The 17073-nt window shown below is 38.0% G+C and overlaps 2 protein-coding genes across 2 annotated transcripts; one reads left to right on the plus strand and one right to left on the minus strand.

Annotated features, from left to right (window-relative positions):
* The first annotated feature begins 4010 nt into the window (after window positions 1–4010).
* LOC107591052 (motor neuron and pancreas homeobox protein 1-like) lies at window positions 4011–6192 on the plus strand. The gene is made up of 3 exons (XM_016280056.1): window positions 4011–4512; window positions 5574–5734; window positions 5911–6192. The coding sequence occupies exons 1-3, from the start codon at window positions 4011–4013 to the stop codon at window positions 6190–6192; spliced, it is 945 nt and encodes a 314-aa protein (XP_016135542.1).
* A 3353-nt stretch (window positions 6193–9545) lies between these two features.
* On the minus strand, window positions 9546–16502 carry nom1 (nucleolar protein with MIF4G domain 1). Its single transcript, XM_016279994.1, has 12 exons — window positions 15399–16502; window positions 14811–14923; window positions 14543–14680; window positions 13105–13162; window positions 12628–12954; window positions 12340–12450; window positions 11851–12021; window positions 11493–11614; window positions 10971–11103; window positions 10446–10577; window positions 10172–10281; window positions 9546–9882 (listed from the first exon to the last, which is right to left on the minus strand). The coding sequence occupies exons 1-12, from the start codon at window positions 16335–16337 to the stop codon at window positions 9708–9710; spliced, it is 2529 nt and encodes an 842-aa protein (XP_016135480.1). The 5' UTR covers window positions 16338–16502; the 3' UTR covers window positions 9546–9707.
* Between the last annotated feature and the right edge of the window lie 571 nt (window positions 16503–17073).

Here is a 17073-nt window from a genome sequence, read left to right on the forward strand (position 1 = left end):
GGTTGCCAATAATTCTGACCACGACTGTAATTAACGCATTTGTTAGAAAAGAGCTGTTGCTTTTAAAATATTAAGTTGGTCCTCAGACTTTCGTGGGGCACTCATTTCAATAAACAGAGAGGTCTTTAATAGGCTAGGCTATATGAAACGAATTCATTTGAATTAGCCTGACATCTGGTGGCATCGTCAATCACGGGCTCGTGTCACGGAGAGAGGGGGACTTGTGGGTCATCTCGTTTAAAGCACATTTTAAATTACACCACTGACTGAATTGTGTGTATTCATCACATTAGTGTAGTCTACCAGTGCGCCCGGTTAAGTGACACCTGGCTTTCAGGCAAGTTCACTGGTTTGTTTGGTCCAGTGAATCACTTAAGAGATAGGGCCTAATCAGGCTTCTCAAAGCAAACAGATGCTTATAGCCAGAAAAACGCTTATAGCCAAGAAGGAATTGTTAAAATATGCAGTACGTTTAAAAGGAATTATCATCACGTTCAGAGTCCTTGGGGGAAGAAATCATGCAGCTTTAAAGCACTGAAATCGGATTTCCTGTAGGCTTATGACTTTTGATACTGGGACCATTCATTGTAAGTAACCGTTCTACACAAATTAAATTGGTAAAAAGATTATGAGTCCCCAATGTGTTTAAAAGCAGTGCAATATAGGCTACATTTCAACACACTGTCCATTTGTGCCATTACGATCGAAAATATTTATTGCAATAAAAGAGACAGTGGAGGTCCCGTTAAATTGGCTTTTCATAATGAACACATTTACCATGGATAATTAATATATAAACTATTTCGATTTGTCATTGTGATATGTGTTCCACTTAATTGTGAAAGTAATTACCGAGCGAATGAACAGCTTTGAGGAGAGTCCCTGTTTCAGGCCCTCCTATCTCAGGGTGCAATACTAATTTTACTCTCTCCTGATGTGATGGAAAAAGAGCCATAAATCTCTCTGATCGCTGCAGGTCCACGGCTTCATATTTCACTGCTGCTTTAATAGAAATATTCATGCAATCCCTTAATGAAATTAAAACTGGGAAGCTCGACAAAGCGGCCTTAATGTGTAGCGTTTAAAGTCACAAGAGCGTTTGATTGGAAAGACTTCAGAGCCATACAGAAGAATTCCATTGGCTAGATTTAAACATAACACAGGTTTATTGTTGCGCTGTAAATCACATAAAAACATTTTCGTATTTCAGCACATCGTCAAAATACACTTTACAGTACCGTGCACTATACATATGTTGTTAGCAATTACACGTGAGGCTTGGTGCTTTCTATAGGCTACAGAATTGGTCACTGTATCATTACTGCACCGTTCTTCTTCTTCTTTCGGCCCGTGACTTGTTGATTTCCCCTGAGCAAATAAACGCATGCGACCGGTCTCGGGAGGGTGGTTAGCTGATGAATTGAAGAAAACTAATCCGCTTTATTGGTAGACAGGTTAAGGGCAACAGAGTGTCAATAATTCTCTCTCTGACCTCTTCCTCCATTAGCTTAAAGAGGCTTATAAGAGGACCAGACCCCACGACTAGACACAGATCTTCCACATCCCCATCCCTCCGTGTGCAGCTGCTTGAAGAAACAAATCATTTCGATTTAAAGTGACACTTGCAAACCTTTAAGGCAGCCTGACCCTCTATCATTTGATCAGAAAGTAGCCTAGACCTATGTCAATATGATTATGCCAAATAAATTGGCTACCAACATTCGTTCTAATGGACCAACATGTTATAATCATACATTTGCAGCTGTTTTGATAATGCGATTAATTATAATCCCCTGTTTTCACACTGGGTGTTTTAATTTATTTTATAGCCTATTTATTTTGGTAATATAGCCTAATGTTAAAATAAAATTACGGATACAAAGTTGTTAAAATATGTCAACATCTAGCTAGCCCACAGATTAAGTAAGTTGTTAATAGCGTAATTAAGATTTTTTTGAATAGCCTAGTCTTTTCCTGCTTAAAAGTAAAGCTAGGCTAAATACCGGCGCTGTCACACGGAAAAGTTCAGTAAGTCAAAAATCAGATTGTAAAAATTGTTTCTCTAGCAGTAGTTTTGTATGTTTGCATCTCCTCTCAAATTAAAATACTTTTTGTGAATTTTATCTTCCAGAGTAAAATTCTGATATCATCATATTTGTAAAGTAAAGAAATTGCACAATAAAGTCAAATAGCCTATATTCAGACAGGGGTAAACTGGATATTTTTCATAAATGTCAGGTCGGTGCATTTTTGGCGGTGGAGAGGGGCAAGTTGTCACATGAGTTTTACATATGCTATTATAAATGTATAGGCTACAATTTATTAAATGTAGACCTGTTTGTTGCGCAAAACACGTTTGGTAATTTTGTATATCTTACGTATTTTCATTAGGCTAACTGTTTTATGTTTTGCTGAAAAAATAGCCTAGGTTGTTCATAAATATTCACAGTAGTAAAATGAGCCAATTAAGGTCTCCCCTATAGGTGTCCAAGTGAGAACTTTTCACAAATTTGTCCTCTTACAGAATTTAAAGTATATTTTTTAATATCAAATGTGTGAATGCCACTTATTAATTCATATAGGCCTAATCATCAAATAGAAAAATGCCCATAAGCCTATAGTCTTTATTGCAGTAAACAGTTATTCGCGGATGGTTGCCTTTCTCTCTCTCAAACGAATAGTCGTTATCTTTACATAGATAAAAAATATAGCCTGGACTGGCAACATTTTCTACATCCGAGTGAACAATAGGTAGTCCTACTTAGCTACCAATTTAAGCCAATCAGTTAGTCATCTTAGTTCTATATTTTTTAAACGACATGTCGAAAACATTCACAAAATGATATGATAGGCTATACTCTTATTAAGGAATGTGATGAAAATGTTTCAGTCTGTTCTAGGACGATCATATCAATCATTGCTTTTTTTTAAACTTTTTTTCAAACAACCTTACACTTCCATCAGATGCACATTACACATTATACCTATGAATACAGTCATACATAAGCACACCTATGTCTACACTCACATTCACATATATGTACATATCTAAATGTGCCCATATATACATGCAGCCCTTTGCATATGTTGTGTACATATTGAGGAGAAAAAAAGGGGGGAGAGATAAATACATAAAAATAGAAAAGAAAAGAAAAGAAAAAAAGGGGGGGGGGGGGCAAGAAAAAAAACTATGTATACATGTAGGGAGTGATCTTTCTTTACATCGGAATTTTGATTAAAAAATAAAATCAGGTCTATGAGATGTTGCATATTTGATCCATTTTTCCCAGTGCAAAGCAAATTGTTCCATATTATGATTTACAAATGCTGTTATTTGCTCCATTTTATAGATGTCCAATGTGATTTCCATCCATGCATTTAGGGTAGGACTCTCCTGTGACAACCATTTTTTTGTAAAACTCTTTTTAACAGCTACCAATAATATATTCATTAGATACGTATCTCTTTTGAACCATTCCTGTGGTATGTATCCAAAAAATAATATTTTACTGTAACAGGGTATCACACATTTAAAGATATCTTGTAAGGCAGTATGTATTCAATCATTGCTTTTTAATACACTTTCCTTCATACGATGCAGAATATCTATAAAACAAATATAATTTGCTTCAAATGTGGATTTCTATAGCCTATCTGCCAAAAGTGTGCGTGTTGTGTGTTAACTACATTGTAACATTTTTTTTTTTTTTTACTTTTTTCTGTTTCTCACACACCCTTAACTTCCACGAACGATACAAATCTTTATTTTTTGAGGACTATAGCACTTCTAGTACTAAGCGCACAGTGAACACTGAAATCACTGTCCAATCGGATATCCACAAGGATGACGCGAGTGGCCACCCCACACCCTCTCGAGCAGCAGTTGACAAGTGGACTTCTGGCTTGCACACCTTGGCCAAGATCATAACTTTAAGGAGAGGAACGGTGACACTCTTGACAGCCTTTTAAAGTTGCGAACGACGCGTTAATCTGTTTGTGAGGTGGGCCAGATGGAGAAATCCAAAAACTTTCGCATCGACGCGCTTCTGGCCGTCGATCCGCCAAAAGTGCAGAGCTCGCCGCTGGCGCTGGTCACCTCCCTGCCCACCTCTTCAGTATCATCCTGCTCCGAAAGTGTCCAGGTGTCGGAGTTGAACTCGAACTCCGAGGCTCTTCGAACCGAGACTCCGTCGCCCCCCAGGATATCGTCTTGCGGGTTGATTCCCAAACCGGGTTTCTTGAACTCTCCTCATTCAGGCATGGTCGGACTACACCCTCAGAGCAGCACCGGGATCCCCCCTCAGGCTCTCTACGGTCATCCAATGTACACTTATTCAGCAGCAGCAGCGTTGGGCCAGCACCCGGCTCTGTCCTACTCATATCCGCACGGCTCGCACCATCACCATCATCCCAGTGACCCCCTCAAACTCACCGCCAGCTCCTTCCAGCTCGATCACTGGCTGAGGGTCTCCACTGCGGGAATGATGCTGCCTAAAATGGCAGATTTCAGTGGTGAGTTACATTTGAAATGCATGTGGCTAAATAAATAACATTATTATTGCTATTATTATTATTGTCGAAATTCATTTTTATTCATTCTCATTCTCATTGTGGCCGTGCTGTTCTGTTATAACTGATTATTCTGCATTCTTTAATCATATTTGATCACTTTTGAGACATAGGCTATTGTAGAATACCGCTGTTTATTTTCAACATGTAGCCTATAGGCCTACTACTGCACTGTTTTATTAATAAAAATTAAAATCAGATGTGTTCAGAGCAACGGATCACAGTTGCCAGATATAACGCGTGCAGGGTCAGTAAAGCCGTTCTTTGAACGAGACTGAACGAGCTCTGTCTTTCAAAGAGGGGCTAAAATGGACAGATAATGGACAGAGGGAAAGTGGCGGACGAGTGTGAAAACCACAGCCTGCCAACTGAGTACACTGCAGACACTGTCTCTCTGTTCCGCTGCTCGTCTGCAGATTTTCTCAAACCTCTCCCAAACAAATCAGATAGGGTGGAAATGTTAGCAGATGTACTGACAATGCCGTGGCACATTGAGGCTAGGTGTGATTGGGAATTGCTTTTAAGGTTTTTTTTTTAGAATGAGAGCTTTTATTATTTCTTGCCGTGGCATTTAGGCTACACGGTGTGTTAAAATCCATAGCTATATGTTGTAACGCAATATTATAGACTAGTAAAATAAAAATATGTGGGAAAACAGGACCAACAATTCCGCTGTCCGTACCACTCTCAAAAATACGTTTTTAACCTTTCTGTGCAGTAGGTTATGTTAATCAAATAACACTCTAAAGTGTTCTGCTTTTGTGATGGTGCTTTGGAGATTAAGAAAATGCTTGATGTTGCATTAGCCGGGGTTATTAAAGCATCAGTTTGTAGTTTTGGAGAAAATGGAGAATAAAAAAATCTTTGTAGAACTTGAAAGGTGTCAAAAAGTTTTTTTTGTGTGGAATATTTATTTTTATATTATTAACATTCAGTCCTAAACTTTAACTTTATTTATAAATTATTTACACACAATATCCACGTTCCGTTTTTTTGTTCTGCAGGCCAGGCGCAGTCAAACTTACTCGGGAAGTGCAGAAGACCAAGAACGGCGTTCACAAGCCAGCAGCTCCTTGAACTTGAGCACCAGTTTAAGCTGAATAAATATCTATCGAGACCAAAACGCTTTGAAGTGGCCACATCATTAATGCTAACAGAGACACAGGTAAACCATCGGCTTTTTAACATTTAAAAATGTCTACATTAATTAGCTGAAAGTCTATTATTATAATACAAAATAATATAAAAATATTTTTTAAATCGATTTAAAATCAGCAAGGTCAAACCATATTCGATTACTCGGAATTATTTATAAATGGCATGTCATGTTCATATTTCCAGGTGAAAATCTGGTTTCAGAACAGGCGTATGAAATGGAAGCGCAGTAAAAAGGCTAAAGAGCAAGCCGCTCAGGAGGCCGAGAAGCAAAAAGGTAAAGCAAGCCAGGACAAAATTGACGGACTGGAGAAGGACTACAAGAAGGCAGATTCCGTGAAAAGTAACAGAATACGGGACTTTAGGGACAGTGACGACGAAGAAGGAGACAATTACATGCTGAATTCATCTGATTGTTCCTCCGATGATGAACGAACCAATGCCAGTGATATCAGTCCACAACCATGAGCCTTCGTTTCCAAAAAAGACACTTACATAAGCGAAGTATGTGATTTGCATGTGTTATCATCTTGAAGTCATTATGGAAATGCTGAGATGGACGCCCACATGAGCTGTTGTATAGGCTACTTACAAACACTGACTACTGATACTGATACTTCTGAAGGTGAAGCCTGATGTTATGGCTGCAGAGCATGTGGTAAAAATGCATTACATCAAGCAAAATAGATTAGTAGGCCTATCAGCTAATAATTCGCATCATCAAGATGTTCCTATTTGATAACCACTCTGTTAAATTCTGAATTCAAGTGGGATGACACAAATCTGGCGTTGTTTCATCTACACCCAGAACCATATGTGATCCGTTTATTTTTATACAATGTATTTATTACGAAATCGCTTTTAAAATGCATGTAAATTATTGTGTAGGTTTATCAGTTACACTCTTGTGAATAAAATATTTTTTTTCTAATTTTGGCTGGCCTTTTTGAATTTGTAACTCTGTTGAATTCGGATATTCCATGACAAACGTGAAGGAAAAAGCTTCAGCAAGAAAAGGCTGGATGTGAAGCGGTCTGTTGTCGGTGGCATGGTCGGGTCATGGGAATCGCTGTTTATAGAGCTCTCATATCCGTGCAAATGTGCGAGTAAGCATACTCGAATATGGAGAAACATTTCTCACCACTGCAGCAATGGGCAGCCCATAATGAACCTTTGAGACGAAGCCCATCCATCATCAGGGCACATCACAGAAGCTATTTTAGGTGTCTTTTATATTTATGTTAGACTTTAAGTGAAGTGAAATTAGATTGACCTTTTCGTTGAGTATAGACACTTCATGTTATATCTAGCCGGAAGTCTGTTTCTGTCATGTTCACACAGTGATGAAAATGTGCCTGTTGTATTAGCTAAACCAGAGAAACTTACTTAGGACATGAAACGAAAATGATAAAGAAAGAAGGAGAGTATGCTGAATTACTCTACAGCAATACTATTTTAATGGTCTTTTCTGCAATCTAATTGAGGTCTATTTCGCATAAGTGCATTTCCTCCTTTATTAATAACGACATGCTTTATTGGGTAATAAACCCAGAGATCCATCTGGTCTTTGCCAAGGAGCTTCTTCGAATCAATTAGAGGACATTTAAATATAATCACTATCCACTCCTATCAGTCCAGGGCCATGACAACTATCTACTCAGACACTGAATGTGATCTGAAATGTTTCTTGTTTTTCATTTACTAAGCCACTTTAGCCATATTCTCAGTGGAAAATAATCCTTTTTTATATAGTCCAAACACATTTAGCATAATAAGCTGTGGATTTTGGTGAATTAATTCTCTACAACAAACTCCCCTTTTATTACTCTAAAACAGTCCTGTGACGTAACTAAGCAAAGCATGCAGAAACTAAAAATCATGGCTAATCTATGAACCTTCGCTTTACTCTTGGGTTCTAAAAGGCTGTGGGGTAGTCAAACAAGAGGACAGCATAGGATAGCACAGAAACAGAAATTTCCTAGAGGGGCAAAGTAATAAGATATCGTTCAAATGTTGAAATGGGTTCATATAATACATTATAATTAATGTTAAGATAACTAAATATAAACAAAAGATTCAATAATGTTATCCAAAATACTCTGTTGGGCAACAGTAAACAATGATTTAATTACAGAATTAATCTGGCCTTAAACAGGTAGTAGTCAATTTAGGAAACATTAGTTACTGATTTAACTAATGCCTAATTTCCCCTACCTGTAAGTTTACCCAGCTGCATAAGTACAAAGAACTCAACCTTATCAGTGCTACTACACCCTCTAACGATCTGGGAAAGAAACCACACACAAGTGAGCAGGGTGGGACACTTATGTGAAGGCCTGGATGAGACGGTGAAAGGTGAGACAAAACAAAACCAAATCATAAATGCATAATAAACCACCACACAATACAGATTTATCAATAGGGCAGCGCAAGTGATTCGTTTGACCTTCTGGCTGAGATTTCTGCACATGAAACGTTTGAAAACATAAAAGAACACTGAAGAACAGAAAAACGAACACTAAGTCCCATGGCCTGTGCACAGGAACATGCAATGTCCTCACAAACAGTATTTAAACTGTGGTCTTATCAGTTTCGAAGACAACTTTGCTTCCTATTACCAGTTCAAACTAGGGTCAGTATCAACCTTCCTCTGGTCTCACACAGACAGACAATAGCACACACTCTTTACAATCACCTGTGTTTATCTTAGGGGGCTGGACCCCCATTATACGCTTCTCTTCACATATGGTGACAATGTTGTCTTTGTCAAAGGGTGGAAGAGTGGGGCATCTGTAGGTTACCCTCCTTTTTCCAGCTTTGAAACTGTGAGAAATAAACAGCCAGACTGTTGTGTCATTATTACAGGTTCTAATGTGACAGTCTGTTTGAACTGACATTGAGGGATGCGATAAGGTTTAATTAATCAAATATAATTAAACAGTTAGCTCTTTTGTTGTAGAGCTGCGAGGGTGATGTTTCCGCTGCCTGACCCCAGATGATGGTAGCTCATGCTCTGGTCACTCCATGCCGTGGATTGATGTCAGTAATGCCGATGTTGCTAATGAATTAACAAAGGGCATCAAATGTAACGGTAACCCTCTGCTATGTTATGCTAGTCAGTCACGTGACTCATGTCCAGAGCACTGCTGCATGTGCAGTTGCTCCAGACGATTGCAATCAACCTATATTTCATGATGAGTAGAGCAATGCATCCTTGTACGCTTTTCTGAATGAAGTTAATACAGTATTGTTTATATGGAGTAAGATACTCAATTCTAAAAGTCAGAGGATGAATCTGTTACCAAAACAGACACTGAACATATGTGCATGGGAAACTAATGAGCAGCAAAAGAATTAATTATCTTATTCTCTTTTCCTGCTTGAGACATGTTTCTGGCTTACAAAAAACACTAAATATTAATATGAAGCAGGCCATTGTGATGTTCTATTTCTATTTTGTATCTATACTCAAATTGCTGTTTAAGAGACTTTATTTTTATCATTATTTTTTGTGCATTTTCTGCTCTTACATTTTCAAATGAAAGAATAGTTTGTCCTTTCATTACAGCGACTCTGACTTGCCGTTAAAAAAAGACACATTATCATAAAACCAAACATTTAAGCATATAACACTGTTATATTTTTCTTTCTCGTAAGTACGTAGGTCTTCAAGTGAATAAAAAGTACAAAATGTCAGATATCCAAATTCCAAATCTGTTGACATCTTACCATAAAAATATAGAGCAGAAAAACTGACCATTGAGCTTTTGTGGTATAAAAACACACTAAAATGTATTTATATACTTTTCACATTTTACGTTTTATTTTTGTACAGAATGCCAGAAATAATACAAAAATGCAGTAACATGTCAGTGATCTGCATGTGTCGTAAGGTCTGCATACAGGTTCGAATACTGTCCCCTGTAGTAATTCTCACTTTTTGAGTCTGATGCATTATGCACACATTTCTGTGTGCAAGAGCTCTATAGTTTAATTTTGGCATCCCGGGCCTCCATGGCTTTGGTGGCGACCTCAGCTCTATCCTTGAGTACCTTGACTTGCTCAGTTTGTTCTGTCTGGATGTTCCGGAGCAGAAAGTGACTGATGAAAAGCTTCAAGCCTTCCCGAAGCATTCCCAGCTTTGGGATTCCAGAGATCCTGGCACACAATGTTAGACACACAGGCAGATATTGACACACGAGGCCACACACAAGCAATTTTACATGACCTCAGGATTTCCCAAACATGGTCTTTTTAAAAACTTGCACTGATAAATTCTTACATTAAGCAATAATGTAACAATTGTTATAACTAACAAAGTCCAATTTTTCTCTTTTTTTCATTTAATATACACTGCCATCATGAAATTTGCCTCTGAAACATTATGGACATTTATATATACATAATATGTACTATTATTCAATTTTGTAGTACTAAGAATACTCACCTGCCAAATATATTCACAAGATCTTCTGGCTCGGTTTCTTTTAGGAGTTTTGAGAGAACCTGCTTCAAGAATTTGACTTTGGGCTTATCCAGCTCCCCAAACTCAATAGCCTTATGAAAAGAAGAGAACAGGCAGAAAATTAAGCTGCCATTCATTAACTCGGTTTATAAAGAAGATGAAGAACATTACACATATATACTACAACATTACATACAAACCACAAATGCATTCTAGAATGGCTTCTTGGAGAGGGGTGGACTTTATCAAATATTACCTTAAGAATGGAAAGAGAGAGACACTTCCTGTGTAGAAGATGAGTGACCAGCTGGACCAGGTTACTGAAGGACCGACTGGAAAGGTTTGCCAGGTCTTTGAACTTGTCCCACAGACTAAACTGAAAAGTCATCTAAAAACAGAAGAAAAGCAGAGAGAGTTAACATTTACAAAATAGATTATAATTCACCTATAGTAAACATCTACAAGCTACTAGGTTTAAAATGCTGCAGTATTAGATGTAAATGAACTGACTTACATTATCGATATTCATAGATTTGCTTATTAAAAAGCTTATAGCTGATTACAGAGTAACATTAAATCATAATATCAACAGCAATTTTAGTTAATTTAACCACTGGATCAAAGTATTGAAAAACATCTGAATGTTCTTAGCCTGAGCAACAGTTTTGTGTTAACAAGTTAAACATAGCATAGCATAGCAGCTTCTAATGCAGTGAAACCAGTGACACCCAGTGGCACAAACACACAGTGAGAGCTAGAAATCACTGCTGTTCCACTCTACCTGGAACCGCCGGTCATGTGAGCAAAATTTCTCTGCCAGAACCGCATAGAATCTATTGAACATTTTCTCTTGCAGGCAGCAGTCCATCAGAACATGAACAATTTCCCGCTCTTGTTGGTCTTTCAATCCTAACCTGAGAAGACATGAATCCACTGAACTGGGTAAATAATGGTTTATGACAAATATTACAAACACAGTGCATCATGTTTGCAATACACGGGAAGAAAAGAAATTTAAAGCTCATTTTGTGTAACCTTAACTAAATTATTTGCCATCATCACACTACAAGGTTATCATTTCAGAAGATCTGAAATATTGCTCTTGCTAAAAGAAACTTTGTCCTGCTCATTTTTAAATAACTTTATACAATTCTTTCACACAAGTAGGTCTGTAAATTTCAGATTTCAGATTGATTCTGGGATTACATGACACTGATCAAACTGCTAAGAATCCCAAAAGGGCAACATGGCCACTGTCACTGAAAATCAATGAGAATAAAAAACAGAAACTATGCTGACGAACCTTAAAAGTTTCTCAAAGGCATCTAAATAGTCTTCACTTGACATAAGCACACAGAAAATGTTCCTCCTGATGTCAGTGTTCATTCTTTGTTTGTGTGCAAGCTCCAACATCTTTGAACTGTACTGCAAATTCATAAAGAGAAACAAAAAAACGTCAGATGACAATTTCTGCATGGACCTTGACTCTCATAAAAGTCCATAAAACATGCCTAAATGGAGAGATTTTATAAATAGAAACTACAGAACTATATATTTTTATACTTTTTCTCAGTTGAAAATAATTGTACATCTGAGCATTTAAATTACCGATGAAAACATTTCTAAATAAGCAACATCGGTTTTTGTCTTTTCTCACTTACTTGTTCCCCTTTGGTGGATGGGGTAGTTGTCTTGTTTCCATGGTCATCGATCATGGGTGCTCCACTCCAGGAAGATCCTACAATCCACCAACGACCAACACACTCAGCTTCCAGAAGACTGTCTAGTGAGACTCTCAACTTCATGTCACTTCCACCGGCACTGCTGTGAATCTGTCAAGAATGTTATGTTCGGTGCATAAGAAACAAGGTAACTGACTTCAAACACATTCCACCTTTCTGTAAAAAAAAAAACGGTACAAAAGTCAGATCAATGTGACTACACTAAACTATAGTTAGTCTGACCCCTAGTGGACACGGTGAGAAGTACATTTAGCGTCAAAAAATATCAAATATTAATTTTACTTATTACTTAGGGTTAATAATACAGATGAATATTAACTAGTTAACTCCTCTAGTCATTTTCGTATTGCAAGTCCACCTTATAAATTTAAAATAAGTAATGCAAATTAACATCAGTCATTTTCTCACCAAAGTCCTCTGCAGTTTCCTTAACTTCTCCACAGGTTCAGGGTCATAACCTGGAATCTTCCTCATGTCATTGTTCTTCAGCGCCAGCATAGTCTCCAACATAAACCGAATCTGACAAGCAAGCCAACATAACAAACGTCTGCACTTGAGAACAACTGCACACCTCATTGATGATTCACCTCAGTTGTAATTTGCTTCGGATTAATGAGTAAATGATTAAAAGCAAATATAATATGATAATTCCTAAGCACCAGAAGACAGCATCTTCACATGACAAAGGCGTCTTACCCTTGTTTGGTCTTGAAAATGCTCTCCTTCAGCGTTGGCTTTCCGCTGAGCCTCGGAGATCAGCTCCTTAAGAGCTAGCGGATCATCCTTTCTCAGAGCGAACCCAACGTTCTTCAGCACCAGAAGAACCAGTTCTACATCCTTTGCGCTGAAACGTGTCACCAGCTTCTTCAGAATGTCAAACACCAGGAGAGCATGGACCACATGGAAGTTGTAGAGGTAGGCAATTATGGACACCAAGTTGTCACATTCTTTGTCTGTAGCATCAAGCTGACTGTAGGTTTTATCAAACTGACGGACTACCGTCTCCAGAAAATGAGCTCCAACCTCAGGGAAAACAAGTGAGAAATTAGCCAACATCAAGCAAAAACACACACACTATGACAGATATTCTTATAATAGTATGCCACTAAATGCAACAGTAAGTTAGTGTGGACTATATTGCCATGATTTAATGTGAAGTAAAATATTAGATACCTCCAGGCCAACACTATGGTGAAGGACACTGACAAGAAGGATGTGCTCCATTAGAAGCCTGGCAGAGAGAGTGAGTGTTAATTAAAATAATTTACAAGTATTTAATAGTGTGTTGTTTTAAGGTCATATTTAATTTCTTGAGTGAGAATTTAAGTGAGCCAGGATACAGTAATGTTGTCAAGACAAACTTTGATGTTGACTTAAAGGTTTGGTTGATTATGATTTCACTTTTTAACTTTAGTTAGTGTGTGATGTTGCTGTTAGAGCATAAACAACATCTGCAAAGTTACGACGCTCAAAGTTCAACGCAAAGTGAGATATTTTCTGCCAAAAAACAAAACAAAGCGCTGTTTAAGGACTACAAAAAAGGATGATAGGGACTACAACGAGCTCCTTACCGGGTTTGTGACATCACTAACCTCGATGTTTACATAAATGTTTACATATTTCTGAGGGAGCGGCTTCATAGAACCAGGAAGTCAACAGACCGTTTTGACGAGAATGGAAATAGTGGTGCAGAATAAAGGTGAAATATGTGAAAATAATGTTTTTTTTTAAATGGAGTATGAGAAATTGTTACACTGCACTCCATAAACACAATCAAGCCTTCGAAAAAAGATGATCAACCACCCTTTTAAGAAAGCCCAGCTAGAATGTTTAAAGAAGTTTAAATAGCTTGAAGTAGTACGTAGCTTAAAACTGGGCATCACGCACTAAATAAACTGAGAATCACAAAATACCAAACTTTCAAGTTATTCACAACACAACAAGCTCATGCAGAAACATGTGGCTTGTTGCTAGGAGATCCGTGACAAATAAAAACAATACGTATTTTAAAATTGGCTCAAAATATCAAACATGTTTTATGTCGTCTGACTAGATGGAATCATAGTCTGAAGGTAAAAAATCTGAATCTGAGCCCTTCACAAACAATACTCTGGGAAACCTGTAAACTCAGACTGGCCAAAACCTGCAGACTGGCTCTGACTTTCAGCAACTAGTGTTTACACGTCCATCGTCCAGACTGCAGATCTGGGCAAAATTTGTTCTTAACGGTTTGAAGGTCTGAGCCTAATTTGGTGGAAGTGGCTTGAATGCTCTAGGGCAGGCGAACTCCGGTCCTGGAGAGCCGCAGTCCTGCAGAGTTCAGCTCCAATCCTAATTAAAACTCACCTGCCTGTAGCTTCCTAATAACCATTCAGACCTTGATTAGTTTGTTCAGGTGTGTTTGATTAGGGTTGAAGCAAAACTCTGCAGGGCTGCGGCTCTCCAGGACCGACGTTCGCCACCCCTGCTCTAGGGTCTTACGTCTCAGAAGAAGAATATTAAGTTAAAATAGAATATCAGCAAGTTAATTCTCTCAAATCAACATACATTTAATACTAAAGTGATTATCAAAGAGTCAGTTATTAAATGAAGTCATTATTGAATGGGTAACCTTTCAGGCATGAGAGCAGGAGTGACGCAGGCAGCCAGCAGAATGTCAGTGAGTGTTTCGTTCATGTCCTTCCTGCTGGTGCTCATGTACAGCTCTTCCAACTGACTGCTGATGGATGCCATGTTGGGCTGACTCAACCTGTCGAACAGAGCACAGGGTTATCAAACTGGCTGAATTTCACTTGGTTTGCCAAAGACTATTTATTTTTTAAAACAAAGCTTCTTCAAATTGTGCATTTCTGTAGCCTATACCTTCCTTTGTATCTTACCTGTTTATCAGACCTTTCACAGTGCGCTTCAGTTTCTCCAGCTCGGCTTTGCGTTTGCTGTCCACGGCTTCTCGTAAGTGAGGGGGAACATACTTGCCTGCTGTGGCAGGATTCTATATATAAAACACACACTCAAATATTAGCTTCAAAACATTCTTCTGATGAGCATGCGGTGTGGGGAGCGAAAGAAAAATAACCAATACTGACTTTATGACACTGAATAATGGAATGACACTTTTGTCTTCTGTAGAGCTGCTTTATAGTTGAATTAAGCTTGTTTCATGACTGATGAACTTTGCAACACTGACACCACTATTAAAATAAATTTCATCAACACTGAACTAAACTGAGCTGAATAATGACACTATTGTCTTTGGTTGAGCTGTTTCACAGCTGAAACTGAATTTATTCCTTAATTGATTACTTTTGCAACATTAACACTGTTACTTTGGTGTTTATTACTGTGAAGCTGCTTTGAAATAATTTGTGATTGAATAAAGCGTTTCATAAATAAATGTGATTTGAGCATTAGGGAGAGTTAAACTTAAATGATAATAAAATATAATATCCAGATTTAGAATGACATACGGGCTCCTGGCTTTCAGGTGCTTTTTGTTCAGAGTCAACTTCCTCCCCATCATCATTTTCCTCTGATGCATCTGTATCCTCCTCTTCTTCGTCTCCTTCCATCTCATCTTCTATCTGGTTGTCCTCTTTTTCCATCTGTGCATCATCCTCTCCATCTCCTTCCTCTTCATCACTGTAACCTTCATCCTCATTGTCATCCTTGTTCTCATCGTCTGTAATTTGGCCTTCGCTGTCCTCGTCCAACTCATCAAAGTCATCTTTAGCTTTATCAATGTCCATTTCTTCATCACTCTCATACAGTCCCGTTGCAGACGATCCAGGCTCAAGAAACCCTAAAATGTAATCGAGTCCATCGTTGGTGAATGACTGAGGTATACTCTTTTTGTTCTTTCTTTTATTCAGCCCAAGGCGTTTCTCTAATCTCTTTATTTCTTTGTCCTCTTCGATATTCGCCTCTAATAGAGCCCGCTTTCTGTTCTCGTTCAGACTAGATTTCTTTCTCTGTTTTGGCAGATCTTCGGAGAAGTGGACTTTCCTTTTTGTCGTCTCTTCTTCATTGTCTTTAGTATTAACACTGTCTTTATTTGCCTTCTGCTGTTTCTGAGCGGCATTTTTAAGATTTCCAGTCGTCTTCTGGGCTGGTTTCTGTGTCTTTTCCTCCTCCTCAGCAGTAGTATTTGGAGCAGGGTCCTCGCTGGGGTTCTGCGGTGACTGCCCCATGTAGTGACTTTTCTTTTTGGCTTTCTTTAACTTACGTTTCTCTTTGCGCTGCTCTTTTCTACTTTTCCTCTTTACGAATAATCCTCTTTGGTCGCTTTCATTTTCACCGAAGCCGCCTTTGCTCTTCACAAAGTTATTAACGGAATCCTTGAATTTCTGAAGTTTATCCCTGTGTGTTTGCTTTCCAGCTTTCCCTTTGCCCTTGCGCTGCGCCTTCATTTTCTAAGTGAAATATATCTGGTCGTGAATATAATTTTTATTTGTTGTAAATGGTTGCGTGTTTACAGACTGAACATCGCAAATTATCCCATGAAAGTTCTCAGAAAAGACAACACATGTAGCAGCAGGAGGTCGCCATTGATGCCGCTTCTTCGTTAGACGTTATGACAGTAGAGAAAAGAAAATTGAGTGGCTTTATCGCCATCTACTGAGTTGAAACGTAACGTTACTTGTCGAAATATGAATTAACAATTTAATAACAAGTATATGTGCGTTTAATTAAACTACATAAACATATAAAGGTTTTGTTTCTAATATATAGGCCTCTTTTCATCTTGGAGACACCAGTAGCCTAAGACATTTACTCATAACCTGATATAGCCTACTATTTGATGCCAGCATTATATTATCATTAGTAGTAGTTGTAGTAGTAATAGTAGTAGTATTGACTGGATTGATAGATAATACATTTATGGAAGGATTATTATTGGTAGTGGAAGTAGTAGTACTGTAGAGGACACAGGTCTTTGTGTAAGCTTCCTAGCTTCTTTATGTACAGAGCTGGTTAGATTACTTTCAAATTATGATCTGTTACTGATTCCAAGTTACATGACACAAATTTTAGTTAGTAATGTAATCCATCACATTTAACCTTTTTGGTAATATAATCAGACTACTTTTTGATTACTTTTAGATGGAATATTTTATTTGTTTACCTGCATGTCATGTGAACATA

The sequence above is a fragment of the Sinocyclocheilus grahami genome, unplaced genomic scaffold (assembly GCF_001515645.1).
Source record: "Sinocyclocheilus grahami isolate Dianchi unplaced genomic scaffold, SAMN03320097.WGS_v1.1 scaffold136.1, whole genome shotgun sequence".
NCBI classification, from domain to species: Eukaryota; Metazoa; Chordata; class Actinopteri; order Cypriniformes; family Cyprinidae; genus Sinocyclocheilus; species Sinocyclocheilus grahami.

What these genes read in the sequence shown, in the direction of transcription:
- LOC107591052 (XM_016280056.1), top strand. Translation starts at nt 4,011, where the DNA reads ATGGAGAAATCCAAAAACTTTCGCATCGACGCGCTTCTGGCCGTCGAT. An exon ending in TAAAATGGCAGATTTCAGTG is followed by an intron (nt 4,513 to 5,573) that starts GTGAGTTACATT and finishes TTTGTTCTGCAG; the next exon opens with GCCAGGCGCAGTCAAACTTA. An exon ending in TAATGCTAACAGAGACACAG is followed by an intron (nt 5,735 to 5,910) that starts GTAAACCATCGG and finishes TCATATTTCCAG; the next exon opens with GTGAAAATCTGGTTTCAGAA.
- nom1 (XM_016279994.1), bottom strand. Translation starts at nt 16,337, where the DNA reads ATGAAGGCGCAGCGCAAGGGCAAAGGGAAAGCTGGAAAGCAAACACAC. An exon ending in CACCTGAAAGCCAGGAGCCC is followed by an intron (nt 14,924 to 15,398) that starts GTATGTCATTCT and finishes TTTTATATATAG; the next exon opens with AATCCTGCCACAGCAGGCAA. An exon ending in CTTGTGAATATATTTGGCAG is followed by an intron (nt 9,883 to 10,171) that starts GTGAGTATTCTT and finishes ATTGTGTGCCAG; the next exon opens with GATCTCTGGAATCCCAAAGC.